Source organism: Serinus canaria, chromosome 2 (assembly GCF_022539315.1).
Source record: "Serinus canaria isolate serCan28SL12 chromosome 2, serCan2020, whole genome shotgun sequence".
In the NCBI taxonomy this organism is placed as follows: Eukaryota; Metazoa; Chordata; class Aves; order Passeriformes; family Fringillidae; genus Serinus; species Serinus canaria.
In genome coordinates, this window is record NC_066315.1 from 51,072,487 (window position 1) to 51,086,000 (window position 13,514).

At 35.5% G+C, this 13,514-nt stretch overlaps 1 protein-coding gene across 2 annotated transcripts in view; it reads left to right on the forward strand.

The window, feature by feature from the left end:
* POU6F2 (POU class 6 homeobox 2) overlaps positions 1–13,514 on the forward strand; it is a 311,471-nt gene that overhangs the window by 50,645 nt on the left and 247,312 nt on the right. Inside the window, exons 1-2 of one of the 2 annotated variants that reach the window (XM_009098957.3) lie at positions 7,834–7,845; positions 10,989–11,160. In XM_009098957.3, coding sequence (XP_009097205.1) covers positions 10,995–11,160 — 166 coding nt within the window. In that variant the 5' untranslated portion in view covers positions 7,834–7,845; positions 10,989–10,994. Of the gene's footprint in view, positions 1–7,833; positions 7,846–10,988; positions 11,161–13,514 lie in introns of those variants that run through there. The other variant, XM_030234220.2, reaches the window with a different exon arrangement.

Sequence of the window (13,514 nt, forward strand, 5' to 3'; positions counted from 1 at the left end):
AGACAAATAGTGTCATGAGATTATGTTGCCCTATTTTTTTTTAAATAACTAAACTACATTTAGGGATACCTATTGATATCTTGCTATGGATTTCAATGATGAGAAAATCAGTGCCCTGAAATAGATCTCAGTGATTTTTCACTAGAAAAATTGAGTATGTGTTTGTCCCTGTTGAAGTAGATGGCAGCAATTCAAAAGGCTTAATTGGGAAGGAATCAGGCCTGCTAAAAACTTTTTAATATATGTAATATTTATATGCATATACATTGATATATTAGACATACATGTCATAAACAATAATAGGATCTTTGGAAATATTTTTCTCCTGTTAAAATAGAAGGAAATCAACAGCACTTGTGACTGTCCTCTGAGGAGAGCATTGATAGTTACTCTTTTAGGGTGAAACTGAGCAGCCCAATGATGTTGGCCAGTTTGCAAAAATCAGGTATGAGCAGCAATGTGTTGCTATAGTTGCATGTTTTGATTTATTCTCTGATCTGATTTTTCCTTCCTTAAAATATTGTTTGTTTCAAAGGAGTTTCCTCGAGAAACAATAGGGAGCCAATGGCAAATCATTGTATGGCAAATTTTTTTGTTAAAAGAACAAAAAAACCCTCCAAAAATCCCCCCAGCCAAACAGTATCTAATAAAGAACAGGACTGTTCATGTAAGAAAATTTCAGCAGATCTGGGAAATGCTTCATTCATTGTTTATTGATAATCCAGTTACTGTAGTTGCAGCTGAAATGATTGGTAAATGTTCTGCTGTTTTCCTGTTGTGAAGCATTAAACAGAAAAACAGCTTTGTATTGAAGAGATCCTCCCATATGTCCAACACATAATACTGTCACTGTGTGTGGTGTGTACACATCCTTCCTACCTTAGGTGACACTCCCTACCTTGGGGAGTTTATAAGTATACCTGCAATTTCCAGCACATTAAGACTAGTGATAAAAAGGTGAAGCACTCTTTGGGCTTCAAGTTTTTAAGTCTTTATGCAAATTGCATTAGAAATATGAAGCTGTATGATAGTTGAAGGCATGTTAAATTAGTAATACATTTAATTAGAAATTAATATGTTTTAGACTACAATATGAAAAGAAACATATGGTACCCAGGTGTTGATGAAGACCTGGTTATGAACGAAAGTAACCCTGAAGATCTTTTTAATGATTAAAAAACAATTGCACTCATTCATCAATGAGAAAGGCTTGGGAAATATAAAAAGCATTGCATTATTGATCTGCAGTATTTGTGGCATTATTAAGTATGTTTAGCAGCTATAGCAGCAGGTTTTGTTGTCATATTATTTCAACATAGAAGAATGATAGGAAAACTAGTTGAGATTCTTCCTCCTAATCTGGAAGCTGCAGTGCATTTTCTAATATCTGGAAAGGAGAAAATAACATTTTAGTCTGTGAGCCTCAGATCAGGAGAGGCTTTCAGTTTCTTCAAAAGATGGGCATCATTGCTTTTCTATTCTATGTTTAGAGTAGATAAAAGAAAATCTGCAGCTCCACCTCTAAAAAGTATGATCTGAGTAGAAATGCCAGAAAAGAAATAATTTCCCATACTTGTCACTGAAATTCAAATGTACTGTATTATGAAAAGCTCCATGAAGAGCAGACTAAATTATTAACCACATAATATATATAATTGAGGTTGAGCTATCCTAAGTTTGGATTCAGATTTGGGAAGATGTTGGTCTTGTTTAGCAAGTAGAAGTTAAAGCAGACTTGCTTCAAGATAAAAAGGAACGATTTTGGATTGAAGAATTTTCATCAATTTTTGATTGTGATTTTCTGGTGAAATCACAATTTGCTTGATATGATTTGTTTCAGTATTTTAACTGTATTTGTAAAGGATTTTAAAAGATTTGCAAAAAATACTCAACTTCCAAACTGGTCTGGGTTATTACCATGTATTGTATTATAAATTATAACAATTTTAAAAGTAGCATTCAATTAAAAACCTGGATGAAACTGGACCTAAAGTAATATTACTTTAAAAATCTTCAGGAAAAAAGAGTTCTTGCTGGAAAATGTTGCTTCGTTGCCCTTTAAAAGATTTGTACCCATTTCAACAAAGTTACTTTTGAAGGTGTTACATTGTGGGTGTTTGATAGAATTTCTGATGAGGGCTAAGGAAGAGATCCATACTGAAATAGGAAGTCACTTTCCTCATGTAGTCAAGTCCAGGACTGACTACAGATGAATCTTGATTTGGGTCTTCCTAGACCAAACACAAGTAATTGAATTAACCACTGAGCTGGGTTACTGTTTAACCTGTGCTCTGATCGTCAAAAATTCAAGTTAATGGTTTCTTTGTTTTACATCATTAAAATCCTTACATATTATGTAAAATTAAGTTTTTGTTTAACTAAGAGAAGAGCTTCTTTCAATCACTCTGAGTCCCTTCTATGCAGCCTGGTCAAGTTTATCTCTCATACCCGATCAACAATCAAAACCTATTGTAAGTTTGATTTTGGTGTGATTCTGGATGTGCTGATTTCTAAAAGAAAGCAATTTTAGCTGAATTTTGGCTTTGGTTTTTTTTTCACTCAAAGTAATTTCTAGTCTGTGCATGGTTGACAAAGCCTGAAAAATGAAAAAATAGACAAACTGCATATAATACCATATCTAAATTTTTGGTTAGGCCAAACTATTATCATTTCACTGCTTTTGGTAGAAATTCTAGTAAGAAATTTTACACCTTGGAAAGAGTAATTCAAATATGCCATGGAGTATTTTATTGTGTTTCTTAATTTCAAAGAGGTTATGGCCTCTTCTTCTCATGCAGAGCAGAAGAATTATGCTGATAAGAGCATACTGTAGGTTCTAGAAGGATCTTTTAACACATATAGCATTATTGTCTGGAAAGAGAGGACTTGTCTTTAAGGGCTATTCAAAATAGAAATGGAGCAAATATTAAACAAGAAAAAAGACAAGTTATAAAACTGGCGGGCTTATGAAAGAGCACTTGTAATTTGGTGAACAGGTTCATGTCTTCTCATGTGGTCAGTGTGGAGACTAAAACACCACCACATGAAAAAATTTTCAGGGTTAACAAGAAGGTTGGGTTTTTTTATAGCAGGGATTAGTTAGACAACTAATGTATTGCATTAAGGTAGAATGGTATTTTTTCCATAAGAGTAATGAATGAATACCTTTATAGAAATTTTGTTTTGTTTTATTTTGCCTTTTTTTAAATGGAAGACAATGCTTTCTCCTTCATCTTAGATTTTTTCTAAGTCTTCTGGTAAGTTGGCCCCACCGTATAAAAATTTTAGTTATTCTTTCAGGCTTGAAATTTTCTGGATGTTTTCTTATGCTTGACATGGCTCCTTCAGAATAGAATTGACAGAGTATTGGGAATCATCCATTACTCACATGAAGAAAGAGTCAAAGTCTTGGTTTCTCCTGATAGGACCTTCTTCTGATTTGAGATTTAATTGCTCTCCTTCAGCATCTTGTTCTTTCAGGAAACCAGATGAAAGAAGAGTAGAAAATCTCTTGGTTTGATGATCTTAAAGGTCCTTTCCAACCTAAATGATTCTATGAAACGAGTGGGAAAATCTATTGAAGGCTTATCCCACCATGTTGTTCCCAGTCAAAATTGCCTGTTTTGCCTCTGCCCTATCCTGATCTCTAGGGCCTGATTGTCTGCTTTGACAAAAATGGGTCAGGTTTGTGTAACTCCAATAGTCTCTAACTAGAAGAAGGCCGATTTCTCTCACCACTCTCAGGAGTTGTTATTTCTACTAGTGACTGTGTGCTATTGTCTATCATGTGTTTTGAGGAGAATGGTAGCTTCCCAGAATTAGTAGCTTCTCTTGCCTCTTAACCTATGTATGCACACAAACTTTTCCTACATGTCCACAGATAGACAAGCTGCTTTCCAGTGAGGCAGTGTGCCATTTAAATGAGGAATCCTAATATTTAGGATAAGGCCAAAATTAAGACACTTGTTATCTAATTAATAGAGGAAAGTTTTTAATAGCTTCACCCTGGTACAAAACTCTAAACAAGAGTTCTTGTAACAAGAAGAACACTATGATCCTTAAATCAGATTTATAATTGTATCAGAAGCATTAAGGTCAACTTTTAAGACTTCAAAGCAACATTTAGAGTAAAGCTTCTGTGCTGTGTGTACTCTGGCATAGTGATCCCTAAGTGTCATGTGTGTCAGGAAAAACACAAGGTATGGATTCATTAGTGCACATTTCTTTGCCAGCAGGATTAAAAAATGGCTTTTATGGACCAGAGGTGCAGATGTCTCCTACAATGAATTATTGTTCCTTACTTTTTCTATGGTGAAACCAACATTCTTTGCCTTTCTTTCCTTTTTTGGAGGTTGCAGCATGATTGCTGAGGTACATTTAGAGCAAGAAACGCAACTGATTGTAAAATAAATGTTCATCTAGCTATGTACTATGGGGCAGCTTCTGTGTGCCTATTCCCTGCAGCCTCTAGCTAGCCTGATTAGCAGATTGAAATTCTCTTGTGAACCTTTCAGCTTGATCTTAATAGGTGTAAGAAATATGTGCAATAGTATCATTACGGGAAATAGTGAAATAGGGGAAAAAAAAGTTTAGTAAGGGATTTTTTTTGTATGATTTAAAAACACATTGTAGTACCTCAATCTCAAGGCGCAGGAAACCAAGGGACATTGCCACTTAAAATTTAATTTTAAAAGGAAATAAAATTAATTCAATTTTAAGATTCCTGAAGCTACAATTAAAAGCTTCATAAGTTTCTGTAAACCTTGTTTTTTCAGTCAGATCTGTGTTATTCTAATTAGCAGTAACCATTTCAATTTCCTAAGAACCTAAAATTAGGTAAATAAATGAAGGAAACAGTCTTAAAATTTCTGCTTAACTTGAAAAGATTATTTCTCTGAAAGAAAGCACCATGGGCAGTGATAGTTTTTCTGACTTTCCCAATTAAATTTTTATAGTTCAGTTTTATTAATAAAATGTGTATAACCAAGTACTGATTTGTTAATTACTGGTTAAGTTTTATTATGAACATGTGAAAATGAATATCATTGGGAAAACAAAATGTCCAAAGCCACACTAGTATTGAGAAAAGAGAGAAAAAAAGAACTTTCTTTTTCTGCTACAGAGAATTTAATGAGGAGAATAAATACAATTCTAGCTGAAAAAGAACCAGAGACTGTTTTAGGGGATAATATTCATATTGAGTGAGATGAGCTGATAACATATCAGCTTTTTGCTCTAAGAGAAAGGAGAGGTAACCCAGAAGATTTTAGTAAGCTGAATATGAATAATATAGGTAAGAGACATACATACGTAAATAGGAGCTCAAGATCAAAGTAGTGATGAGAGATCAATGATCATATATCAGCTTGTTTGTTTTGCTTATAAACATCCATCCAAAGGTAGTGGTACAAGTGGCTGTGAAGAAAATGAGTTTTTTCCCTGTAACTTTTCCGGGGAAATAAGAGCCAGCAGGTAGAAATGGTCAGAGACTAGCAGGGGACAAAAGGTTGATTCAAAGTAGTTAACATAAACCTGTCTGTGGATAGATTGGGATGGAAATATGAGCACATTAGTGACAGCAGATAAAACAAAGTTAAAAGAAGAAAGAGTCGAAGGTTATCTGTAAGAGATCTTTATTTATGTGAAAAAAAAAATTAATACCTCTAGAAGCAATAAGATGAAGGAAGAAGACTTTTTCATAAGAAGACCAAGGAAGAAGGTAATCCTAAATTCCACTGGCATTTACCAAAGAAAGAAATTTAGTCCTTTTCCAGTAGAGTCTTGTTAATGTATTCCTCACACAAAAAGCTAAGGTACATCTTAGAACAGCTTTATCCAAGTTTGTAATTGTGCTCTATCTTGATTAAAAAATTTTAAAAGCTACAACTTGAATAAATTTTTAGAGCAGTCATTGGAATTATAAGTAACTACAAAGTGTAAATTTTATGTTTATTGGTAGAATTTTTGTGTTTGCTCTCAAACAAATTCATGTTGTAAGTCCCAAACTGAAGTCTGTGCAATATCATGATTGGGGGTGGGGGTTTGGGCTTTATTCAGGATTATTTCATGTTTTGAAGAAAAGCAGAAAATTGATTTCTAATAATTCTATGGAAGGGGGAAAAAAGTCTGTGCAAATTAACTTCAAACTAAGGGCCAAATAAAAAGCAAAACAGAGGATCTTACTTTTTCTCTGAACTAGAATTTAGAAAGTAATTACATTCAGAGCAACAATGTTTATGGTGCAGTAAGTACAAAATTTAGACCAGTGGCTAAATCAGTACATGAAGCCTTTATGAAGCTCTATTATCACCCAAGTCCTACATTAAGGAAGAAAGTAATTCATTTTTAGATTCCTGCCTAGGGCATGTTTGACACAAACCCTATACAGTTCCTTTTAAAAGCTGTCTTTGATTATTAAATAGTTTTGCTTAGAAACTGCACCTTTACCCCTAAAGTGCAAAAGCAAAGCTTTTAACACAGTGATAAATGTTGTCCTGTACTTCATACAGTCCTTTAGATAAGAAAAAAGTAAAGGTTTTAGCTTGGAGAAGAGAGTGTGTTACCAGAACTGTAATTTGCATTTGCAAATTCACAGGATTTTTACTATTAAATTAAGCCCAACAGCCAGTTTAAACCATCAGGGAGTGGTAGAGCTGAAAAGTGGTGAAGCAGATACTGTAAGTGAATTACAGGAGGTATAAGCCACCCCTTAAGGGAGACACACAGCAGGGAGGACCACTTGCAGCACGAAGCTGTCAGGGAGATCTCACAGGAAACAGGCAAGTCTGGAAGTACTAGTGCCAGTTGGACAAGAAATAGATGACAAGTTATATGAGTATCTGCAAGAGATGTGTGTATAATTTGCCACTACATGTGTGGTATGTACAGTTATCTTTTGAATAAGAGGATTGTGATTCCTTAGTTCTCTCAAAACTTGAACCCTGAAATTCTGAAGCATTATGTGCCTTTGCCTCTTACTTACAGCATATAAACCCTTTTGACAAAGTTCATCTTGCTGGTTTTAAGCATTCTTGCTTTTCAGTTTTGCATATGAAAAGCTGAAACTTTTGTGTGGCTGTCAGGGAACAGAAGAGCCTGTGTTACAGTGCAAAGTGTAATCTGACCTATAGCACCTTCCAAAAAGCAAATGCTGAGTGTCAAGCCCACAGACATCCAGTGCAGAAGAACAGGTCCTGACAGTATTAGCTACTAAGGATGCATACACAATTCCTTGCTTCAATGCATCCTTTCCAGCGCTGTGAGTCCTCTCTGGGATGGACTTGTAGGTGAGCAAAAAGAAGAGAAGAGGGCTGCTGGGCCTGCAGCTGTCATAGCAACTACTCCAGGTTTTTTTTAGGGAGGCCATTAGGAAATATAGAAAAAACCCCTTTGATCACTGAGGGATTTTACAGACTGGGCCACTTGCTGTGCTCTAGAATTACAATTTATTATGTGTTTTGCAAAAACAATAGTCTTTAATCATTCATAATTCACTGCAGAGAAGAATGTTTTTAAGCACAGAAAGCAATTGAAGGCCTGGAGATAACCTGAAGTCTAAAAATGTCCAATTTTTAATACGTTTTTCAAGGAAACAAACCTTTCCTTAAGTCATCATTTAAGTGATTTATTTAGTCTTCTTGTAGACTACAGAAACTTGGAGGGTATCTAATCCGTCTGCTTATAGAGAAAGTTGTCGCTCATTTACCACCCGACAGAGAGAGCTACCTTGGGGGCTAACTACAGGTTCTTGTGCTGCCAGAGGGAGGGGGCAGCAGTTTATGTTAATCCACTTTTTATAGTCCTTGCCTATGTGTTTGCAAAGCTGTTTTAAATTCACTGCTAAGAGTGTGCCCAGCCATGTGAGTGACCATGTTGATGTTTACTGCAGTGCAGGTCTCAGTGATACCTTGCAGCAATGAGTTCCACAGATTTTCCACCACCCACTGTTTGGAAAAAATAAAATTTATTATTATTAGATTTATGACTTTTTCCCATTTCAGCAGAGACACCTTTTCTGCTCAGATGAGTTAGGGTGACTAGTTTCTGATCTACACTTTCTCTCTGCTGTTTATTTTCTTGTATCCTTTGATCATGCTCATTCTTAGTCACACTTTTCTGTAAGCACTTCCAGTCCTTTCGATCATTTTATCATTCTTACTGCACCTTTTTCTGATATATCTTTCTTAGATGGGCTAACCAGAAATGAACAAAGAACTCCAGATGAGGCCGAATTATTGATATACATAACAAATAAAATCCTGGCTCTGTTGAAGTTGCTGTGAATTCACTGTCATGGAAGGGCTGAGGTTTCTTCCGGTGCTGTCACACTTCCCGCATTATTTTTCCTCCCATTTTTCATACATTCAGTTTCAGAATCTGGCAACTTAGACTTAATTTAGAATCCTACAGATTCCATTAAATCCATTAAATTGCTATTAGTCCTCAGATCAGGAGTTTTTCTCTTTGGACATGATTAGTTCCCTCCCCAAACTTTGATGAAAAAGGTCAAATTTTGTTTGATTCACATTTGTTATGGATGTTAGTAACTAATCTTGATGTTAGTGTTGAGGAACTGAAACTAAGAGAAGCAGCACAGACTGAAACAATGCTGTTTGTGTTCACAATGACCTTTAGCTGCAAAACCCGCTAAAATACATTATTTAGTATATGAAAGCAAACAAATTTTTTGCCTCAGTAAATGACTGTCCATAATGCACTATGAGTATGAGGCAAAACAACTCCGAGTTTTTTACAGTGTCTGCAAAAGAAATCTGTTGGGTTTTGTTTCCTCTCCAGAAACATCTAAGAAATGTTCAGGCTGTTGCTGCCTAATAAATACAGTAAATGAAATGTTAATAAATTGCCAGCAATTTAGCCTGACAATAACATGGATCGACCAAATTGATTAAATTGATTATGTTTCATGTATTTACAATATGTAGACACAAGCCTAATTTATTTTCTGAAGAGTTCAAGGTAGGTATCGCTGGTATAAAAAAAAGGTAAAAACAAAACAATGGAGTAATGTTTGTGGTTGCTATCTGCAATAATCTAATGCTGACAGAGAGCAGTATTTTATTTAGTAATTAACAGTGTAAAGGGAAGAGAAGCTGTCATGTTGGTTCTTAAGCTGGGGAATGTGATGAAAGATGATATCTGCGATCTCATCCTTTCCACTTGTTTAGGATTGTCAGAATGAGAAATGTCAGCATTATGAAAGCTCAGCTCTGCTCTTGATATGATAAAACCCTTCAAAAGCCAGTCTTTCTTTCCCTCACCCCCTCCTTGCTCCCTCTCCTGCTTGCACTTGCTTTTTTTATTTATCCTGTTTTGTTAGATGGCAGAAATATAATTCTTTTCTTTCTTCCTATTATAAGCCTCCATTTTTGTTTTATTATATGTTTCACAACCCCTAATGCCCCACTGAAAATTACCTTGTTAAATGACAGTGTTTCAAAGCCATGAATCCTTTCCACCATTCCCTCAGAGGTTTGAAACAGTCAACAGACTGTAAAGAATAAATAATAAAAAAGTATTGATTATTTTGATGACTGTGAGATTCAATTAAGTATTAATTTTGCCCTCCAGTGGACCTATCAAGGTATTCAAAAGGGAGGATTCGGCTCAACTAAATGCGTGCTGAGTGCTTCAGCCTTAAATAGGGAGAAAATGTGTTTACCTACAGTATTTGAAGAGGAGTGCATTGATGCACAGAGTCCAATATTTAAGTGCTGTGCAAATTGAGCCCTGGTGACAGTGACATTGTTTTCGGCAGTATGAGTATTGACTAAAGAAGAGCATTTGATGACAGCTTAAACTATTTGTATTGATTAACATTTTCATAGATTATCATGTGTCATATCAAATTCACTTTTCAGACATGAATACATTAAAAAAACCCACAGGCGAACATCGACCAATGTGAGGACGGGACAGAGGGAACATGCCAGCCAACCTACTTGCTCGCTGGTCACCTGTTCTCTGCATAAGAACCATTTAGGCATGAACTTTGCAATAAATAGCTGCTAGAGAGATCAACAAGGTCACTTGATCTTTTTCTATTTCTTAATTTTTTTTTTTACTCTGCTTTCTGTGCTGTTGTGATATTATGCTTATTATTTTGCAAACGGAATAACTGAGTGTGCTTGGAAATAATGCCTGACCCCCAAACATCCTCAATGAGCAGAAGATAAAACAGATTCTGATCATCAAGAAAAAATTTAGATGTGTACATATGTGTAATGTTTTATGAGGCATATAATGGTGCAAACACAAGAATAATTGCAAACTGTATGTGTAAGTATCTTCCCTAATTTTATCTTCTAGAAAATGTTTTCTGTGGTTTTTATTTTCAAAAGAAACATCCGTATTTGTGTCTTTATGGACTTTTAGAGCATAGTATCCCAACGACAGGAAGAGTTAAAAGAAAATTGTATCTTTTTTAAAAGTATGCAATGGAATGGCTATTTGATGCTGTGTATTTTCATAGAAACGCTGTAATGCTAGAAACTGTGCATTTGGTTTTGTTAACGTTATACAGCTGAGGATGCCTCTTTAAATCACTATGGAGCGCTCACAGGGGGCTCCTCTTCTGTGGTGTTGGAGCATATAGGAATTTCTTCTCTGACTATGCTAAGGACAGGGTGAGGTGTAAAAACATACACACAAATAAAGCACATCCCACAATTAAAGCTGTGTTGCTTATGTTGCTTTCATAGAAGTTTTTCTCCAAAGCATCCTGAATCTCTCACATGCTAGTTGAGCTTTAATAGGGTGGGGAGTAATGGAAAACTCATTGGATCTGTAATAGCTCTTCACTTGACTGCAGCCAGCAATAACAGCAGGAGCAGCCAGAGATAAGAGAGAGAGAGAGAGAGAGTGTGTGTATGTGTGTGTGTGAGAGAGAGAGGGAGTGGAAGAGAGAGTATACGCACACCAAAGCTGCCACTTTTTTTCCCCCTCACTCTTTTTTTTTCCCCCCATCCTAGGATCCAATGATAGCTGGACAAGTCAGTAAGCCCTTGCTGTCACTGCGGAGTGAAATGAATGCAGAGTTGAGAGGTGAGGACAAGGCAGCTACTTCAGACAACGAGCTGAATGAGCCCTTGCTTGCGCCTGTGGAATCAAATGACAGCGAGGACACTCCCAGCAAGCTCTTCGGTAAGTCTGTCTAGGTATTTCATTTCACTGCTACCATGTTGTCCGGAAGAGCAATCTTCCCCTGTTCTTTTTTTTTTTTTTTTTTTTTTTTTTGTTCGCTCAATTTTCTTCTAAGTAGGAAAGAGTAGCTTGGAGCATGCAGGCAGAGAGTCCTCTGCTCCTATTACAATTGGTTACCAGAATGACAGCATCAGTCCTGAAAACTTTTGTTAACAATGGATGTATTTAGTGCAAGTTGCAGATGTTTTATGAATGTTTTTGAGCCACGGACTTTAACGTAAAATTGTGTGTGTGTATGTGTGTGTGTGTGTATCATTTTCTTGGAGCATTTTAACAATTATTGTGGTAGGTGCTGGTGTGTTGCACATGCTACCAGCTTTTTCCGAGGCTTGATTAAACTGAAAAGTTAATTTTTTTTTATGGTAAAAATAAATCTGGCTGAAGGGAACTCAAAGATTCTTGTAGAAAACACTTCATACTGAGTAAACAAAGCCTAGAAAGGGTATTGCACGTGGAGCTAATGTTTTTGGAATTTAAATTGGAAATTAAATATTCCTCCTCAAGCCTGTGGAAAGAGAGATTACCTTTTGACTTTTTATTCATTTTGGAATAGTCTAAATTGTGCCAGATAAGTGTAACATTTCACAATCAAAACAAAAGCAGCGAGAGTGGCACTCCAACACAGACATCTGTCATTCAAACGGATGACACCCTGTAAGCCAACTCAAGCAACTCTGATCTCTAATCAGAAAAGGGAGCAGAGCTGTTGAGGCGCGTGCTTGAGTGATAGATGTTGATAGGTGTCTGAGCTGTAGCAGCACTGTGTGGTACGTTGTGACATTTGGGGTTTAGAAGGACTACACTCCTGAAGAAGTCCCTTTTAATTATTTCTATTTGTGACCTGAGACAAACCTTAATAAAAATGGAGCACTTACTTATTTTTTATTATTCTATGGGTGGAAGTCAAGGGGAAAAAGGTCTTATTTAAAGGGAATGCAGCTGTGAGGGAGAGGGGGTAAGAGCCCATTTTCTAAGATTCAACTTTTGATTTCATAATCTGTCAGGAAATCTGTAGCAGTGCTTAGATTTCAGTATTCTACCTACAATAAGAGCTGCAAGATTTTTTTAAAAACAAAAAACCATGTGCAATTGTATATTGTAATATTCTTTACACATTACTGAAACATACAGGACAGAATGTTTTAATAAATAACTTCAAGACAGATGCAGGAAAAATAATAATTAAACACCCCTAAAATTTAATTTCTGGATTGCAGTAATGACTGTTACTGAATATCACATCCATTTTTAAGCACCCTCTTAGTAATCTTTGTTTCCATGGAAAACATAATTTCCATTAGCAGTTTGAATGTTCAAAAAGCATATAATAATTATTTTAGCCCATTTTATCCAGCAAAGAATTATAATGTCTAAAATTCAAAAGCCTACCAGTTATCTAGAGTAATATAAATATCTTCAGCTGTGTTTATATGTTTGATTTGCTCAAATGTTTAGGCTCTCTCTATTAAATACAGCCAAGCATATAGAAAGCAAAAAACGAGCTTTTAATTTCAGGATAGTGAAATGTCTGTTTGTTTTTCGATCAGGCAAGTGTTCTAATAAAAGGCAGGATATTTTTTGAGCCCTTGTCATTTGGGTGCTCTACAGTGGTAGTGAAATATACACAGACACTTTCATTAGAGTTGTCGTGTGTGATATAGAAATTATGTGTAATCATATCTTGCTCCTTTCTGGGCTGAAAATATAATTTATCTCACTAAAAGCACAAGTGAGAAAGCTAAAAATTCATATATTGTGCTTTTTCTATTGGTGAGTGTAAGGTGTTTGCTAGTCTGATTCTTATAATGTTTGCTAGTCTGATTCTATAATACTAAAAAGATGTTTGCTAGTCTGATTCTTATAATACTAAAAAGATGTTCCCAACTAAACAAAAGTAGGTGAAATAGTCCAGCTGCCTCGGTAGGAACTTATGTACCATTTATTGAGGTTTTGTTAGAATTATGACAGATGCTACAGATCTATTAGCAACAGCCCTTGTCAATTAATTTTAGTAACTTTTATAACAAAAAAAAAAAGGATAGTGGGGCAATTTTGATACATTTGAGGATTAAATTGAGACAATGTAAAATAAAGACGATTAGATGTTATATCACAGTGCATCCCTTAAGATAGATTTGCAGTAAACACTAAAAATTGTCAAGTGCAGTTGTGTTTAAAGCTCTGATACATAAATATGGAATATCACCGCCCTATAGTTTTTTCTTTGTTTAATGTTATGAATAGCATGTTAGGAATGAATACTTAGTACTTTTCTTTGCAGTGTCTGAAGTTAA